The following is a 5991-nucleotide window of genomic DNA, read 5'->3' as shown; positions in this document are numbered from 1 at the left end:
AGGTCGAGTATTGAAAACCATATATATTAAATCGGTTTTATATGCGTTATAACAAAAGATGTACAACATTGTGCCCGAGTTTATAAAAAAACTTCATTTTGATGTACTATCACACGTATATGATATATGTATCGTATAAGTTTACTTGGTAATCCGGCCACCGGCCGGATATTAATCTAGTATATGTGGACCATTAATAATAAAGGTACCAAAAATGTGTTTTAAAAAAAAGATGATATTAGTCCCAAACTTCAAACAATTTACTTAAACTAAAACACAATTAATCATACATCTTTATCTACCTAACTTTTTATTTATCAAATTCTTTTTCAAAACAATAATACCCATCTACATGTATTCTTAATAATTCAATAGTTCGTTTTTCATTTTAGGCCTTTTCAATCGTGAGATCGTGTCACAAAAACGTATTCATGAATTATATTTTGGGGATTAATATTAGAATAATATAATTTTGTGTATGATAATTTGGATAGTGTTATGAAAGTTGTTACTAGAATTGTGATTTCATGTTATATATGAATTTCGTATATATGTTACTTGGAGTTATTTGCTCCATGATTGACTAATATGTATTTAATTTCTAAATCTAAAATACAAGATATTTGCAACTTTTTTTATATAATTATGTCATATATATTTAAAGGTAACAGCCAAAAAATAAAATGCAGATTTGTAGGTTTCTTTCATAGGAAATGAAGATATAGATAGGTATTAATATTTTCATGGTTAGTTTGTGTAATTATTTTTATATTATTTTTTACTCTCCCAGATTTTTTATACATTGAATGTTTTTTTTTCCGATTATATTAGCCTTTTTATATGTGTAAATATATTTTTTTTTATATAGTTCCCACGTAAGATGCGGATTATAATCTAATATATATATATATATATATATAGGGATGAGTTATTTTGATAACCACTACAAAAAAGAACGCGAGAACCAATTTCAGCCCTTCATTCATTAAGATCAGAAATGACATGTTTGTCATTATTAAAAAAGTTGTCCAGCACTCTCTTTCTCTCTCCTCTTATTAAATTAAAAAAATATCTAAATCATTAAAAAACTTTTATCTCACAAACCGTACATCGTTAGACGAAAAAAAAAGCATGGGTAGTCTTGAAATTTCGTCCTCTTTCATTAGAGATGCGATTCGATATACTTTTGACGACTTTTTAAATTTCTTTTTTTTTTATCACGTTCATCCTACACATGTGTAAGTACAACCTACACATGTGTTGGAAAGACCTAGAAGTAGTGAGTTGTATAACCTGCCCATGCGTAAGTACAACCTGCCCATGGGTAAGTATAACCTACACATGGGTAAGTTATTTATAAAGTTCAAAAAAGATGAGGACGCATTGTAAAACCCTAAATGCTAAACCCTAAAGCTTAATTTCTAATCCGATGAGGAAACTACTTTCTAAAAACCCTGGAAAATCTAAACCTTAAATGTTAAACCCTAAAAACCTAAAACGGACGAGGGTTCCCACTCTAGGGTTTAGGGTTTGAAGCCCGAGGCTAACCCTCGACCTTCAAACCCTAAACCCTAACGGCTAACCCTGCAACTTCAAACCCTAAACTCTAAAACTTAATTGCTAATCCGAGGGAACGCTACATTCTAAAAACCCTGGAAAATCTAAACCCTAAAAACCTAGAAAGGATGAGGGTTCACACACTCTAGGTTTTAGGGTAACCCTCGACCTTCAAACCCTAAACCCTAGAGCAAGATGTATTAGGGGTAAGTACAATTTGCCCATGGGTAAGTACAACTTACACATGTGTAAGATGAACTTGATGGAAATTTTTTTTTTTTAAAAAGTCGTCAAAAGTATATCGAATCGCATTTCTAATGAAAGAGGATGAAATTCTAAGACTACCCATGCTTTTCTTTCGTCTAACGATTTACGGTTTGTGAAATAAAAGTTTTTTAATGAATTAGATAGAATTCTATTAAAGTAAGAGAGAGAAAAAAAAGAAGCTGACGAAAATACCCCTCTAGTGTTGAGAGGAGTTTTTATTTTTAATCTTGTCCATCCATTTTCTTTGATCCAAAGGTGTAGAGGAGTACTTGAGTTCTTTTTTTCTATGAGTTCTCAAATAATCCCTCCTCTATAAATATATACTCTCTCTCTCTCTATATATATATATATATATATAAATAAGAGATGAGAATATAAGGCTGTTAGGTATCTAAGCTTAAGTGTGGAACACTCACATTTTTTTTTAATCCATAAAATTCATGGGGGCCCAAACATTTATTCATTAATCAAGAAATATTAAAAAAATTGTATAGGAGGGGTTACATACCTAAGATTAGGTGTCAGACAACCTTATATTCACTTTTCCCCTATATATATATATATATATATATATATGGGGGACCCTTATTTTGAGAACCTATTTTTTTGTAAGAACCGTAAGAACTCCTAATTTTTATATTCAATCACATGTTTTTTTTTATTCGTTCACATGTGAAACGTTGTAAAAATATATGTTGCAAAATTTATTTATTTTTAAAACCTTATATATAGTCGTTTATCACATGTGAAAATAAAATGTGAACAGATTTTTTCACAAATTCACAAAAGGATATTTTGAAGGTTTTTTCAAAAAGTTTTTCTACAACATACATTTTTATATTATTTCACATGTGAATTAACAAAAAAAACATGTGAACAAATATATAATTTAAGAGTTCTCATGGTTCCTACAAAAAAAATGGTTCTCAAAATAAGGAAAGTATATATATATATAGAGAGAGAGAGAGAGAGAGAAAAGTGAGTGTGGGCAGTTATGCACCCAACTTGGGTGAAAACCCTTCACATATCAATATTTTAATAGTTTGAATACCAATATTTTAATATTTTGAATAAATGGTTACCCTCGTGATTTTTATGGTTTAAAAAAAAGTATGTAAGAAGCTTTTCACCCAACTTAGATGCCTATCAGCCTCATATTCCCTTCCCCATATATATATATATATATATAAGGGGATGGTAATATAAGACTGTCGGGTATCTAACTTTAGGTGTGGAACACTCACATATTGTTTTTTTAATCCATAAAAATCATGGGGCTCATACATTTATTCATTAAACAATAAATAGTAAAATATTAATATGTGAGAGATTTCACACCTAAATTTAGGTGTTAGACAGCCTTATATTCCTTTTTCACTGTATATAAAGATTCTACTCGTATTTGAATAGGACTGAAATGTGAGTCCTGACTCCTGACCTACTCGCCTCAAACATCATATCGTGGACGTGGACCATCAACAATAAAGGTACCAAGAACGTGTTTTAGAAAATGACCATATGTAGGATATTAAATTAATGATGTACAGATTTGTTAGGTTTACAACGAGTGGTACAAATTAACTTGATTAAAATGCAGACACATCAATAGTAAAGCATAATACATATATCGAAACTGACGCACAATATTACATGAATATCTTCATATTGGACCAACCCATTGGGTGGAGAATATATAACAATAATAATTACTCCATATATAGGAGTAAAACCATATATATGCAGAAGATTAGCTGAGCCGACGACAGAGGGTGATTCCGTCGCCAAGAGGAAGCATACAAATTTCGATCCTTGGATCAGAAGCCAATGCTTTGTTGAGCTCCAACACGCAATCTCGATAATACCTTACAAACCTTTTCATCGGTGCATCTGGAGGGGCGGCCACGGAGCCACTCCATAAGGTGTTATCGTAACCTATCAACCCGCCAACCTTAACCAAATCGATTAGCCTTTCGTGGTAGTTGAGGTAGTTGTCCTTGTCAGCATCCACAAATATGAAGTCAAATGTTCCATGATATTTTCCCTGAAGATCAATATATATATATATATATATATCATTCATTCAATTAATTACTCAAAAATGCTCTGTTAATTAATTAGATACGTACGTCCTACAGGAAATATAATTTCCTAACATAATTAACATGATTTAAGAAACAAAAAACGTATACAAATGAAGAAACTTAATTAATTTGTCATGATACATACATTGGCAATCAGTTCATCAAGAAGGGGCAAGGCAGGGCCTTCTTTAAAGTCAATTTTGTGAGCAACTCCAGCCTTTTCTATTATGGGACGTGTCAAATCATAGTTCTCACGGTTTATATCCATAGCTAAAATCTGTAATCATAATACAAGTAATAGTTACAAGCTAGCTACTTATTATTACTCTAATTTATTAGAGACAATTATATATATAGTATATCAATTCGTAACATTTTGGAACTGTCGATATAATTAACTAAAATATCTTAAGAAAAGTATATATACTATACCTTGCCATCCTCAGGAAGAGCAAGGGCGGTGGCAAGGAGAGAGTAACCGGTGAAAACACCGATTTCCATGGTGTTTTTGGCATTTATGAGTTTCACTAACATGTTTAGAAATTGTCCTTCATCAGCTGATGTTGTCATAATATTCCTGAATATACATATATATTCATCATAAGAATAACAACTTTGGATATAAACTTATACTACTCGATCAGTATAATATAATATATGGGTTTAACTTGGATGCAGTTAAATCAATTTATTTTTATGAAGTTACCTTGCAAATCGGGGGAGCGGGGTGGGGTGAGGGGATATTTTTGTAAAATATCAATCATTTATATGATTTATGTGTGTGGCTCCATTTATAAATTTTACAGTCAACGATAATTATGTTATGTAAAATTAAAATAACGAAAACTTTAGTAATTATAAACTAAGGAGCGAGAAAACTATAAACAAGATGAATACATGATGTATTGTTATGCATTTGAGAGCTAAATACCTTAGAGAAATTGAAAGATCTAGAATATCCAATAATAATGGTATCGTTAGAATATATGTCAAAACTTATAACACACATATTAACCCTTCATTTTCAAATGTAAAATGATATTTCCTCCTAAATAATTTTACTACTTCCATTTTAAATCATGTGGAATCTATTCTTTTTTCTTTCTTCATATTATACATTTGATTAAGTGTCATGTAGTTTGAACTAATAAAGTTTAAACACAAATAAGTAATTAGAACTATACTAATAAATAGTTTCAAAAACATTTGACATTTCTGCTATATTTGTGTGATGTCACGATGTGTATAAATTATATGAACTTCAATTTCTTTACGCTGCGCATACGTACATATACAGAGAGACTACTTACATTGGATGTTTTGCCGTGACCTCTCTAAGTTCTTTCATAGATTCTGGCTCCCATGGATACACACTCGTTTCAAGTATATACTACAAAACACACAAATATTGAAATAACTTTTAGACGTCCATACTTTCATTTATTATAATTATTTCAATTAATATTATGTTAGGTGTATTATATATATCATGAATCATTGAATAATTTACACGGGCGTATATACGTACCTGATAAAGAGCATCGCTTTGCAAGAGGCTCTTGTGACCAAATTCTTGGAGCCGGCTCACGTGCTCTCCATTTGTTGACTCGGTTTTAGTCTCAATGTTACTCGTCTCATTTTTCGTCTCTCCATTGATTGCCATTTCTTGGTCAGATTTTCAAACCGTGTGTGTTTTTTGTCTTGTACTTAAGAAAAGGAAAGTTATTTTTGTTGTTGGATTTGTGACATGCTGTACGTCCATCCACTGATTTGAGTTACCAAGGCAACATGGAGAGGTGTACATATAATGGATGTGAAAGACCGGTTCAGCAGGTCATGTTAAAAGTAGACCGTTTCAGCAGGTCATGTTAAAAGTAGACCGGTCAGCAAACCCATCGGGGTTTGGTGTGTTGCAGTTGGACCGTATGAACTAATGGCGGGGCCTAGATTTTCATCACCAAACAATTATTATGATACCAACAATTATAAAATTAAATTGTAAAATTAAATTACACGAGTCTATGGTTGTCAATTAACTTTAAAATTAAATAAATTATTAAATTAGTTCTAAAATTGTAGAGTTTTA

General features: G+C 31.2%; 1 protein-coding gene across 1 annotated transcript; it reads right to left on the bottom strand.

Annotated features, from left to right (window-relative positions):
• Positions 1–3392: 3392 nt before the first annotated feature.
• Positions 3393–5674, bottom strand: LOC122595132 (caffeoyl-CoA O-methyltransferase-like). The gene is made up of 5 exons (XM_043767446.1): positions 5434–5674; positions 5216–5295; positions 4338–4482; positions 4051–4182; positions 3393–3865 (listed from the first exon to the last, which is right to left on the bottom strand). Exons 1-5 carry the CDS (start codon positions 5566–5568, stop codon positions 3572–3574), a joined length of 786 nt encoding a protein of 261 aa, XP_043623381.1. The 5' UTR covers positions 5569–5674; the 3' UTR covers positions 3393–3571.
• Between the last annotated feature and the right edge of the window lie 317 nt (positions 5675–5991).

The sequence above is a fragment of the Erigeron canadensis genome, chromosome 4, assembly GCF_010389155.1.
Source record: "Erigeron canadensis isolate Cc75 chromosome 4, C_canadensis_v1, whole genome shotgun sequence".
NCBI lineage: Eukaryota > Viridiplantae > Streptophyta > Magnoliopsida > Asterales > Asteraceae > Erigeron > Erigeron canadensis.
Note: the sequence above shows the minus strand (reverse complement) of the source record. Positions and strands in the feature narration are given on the sequence as shown.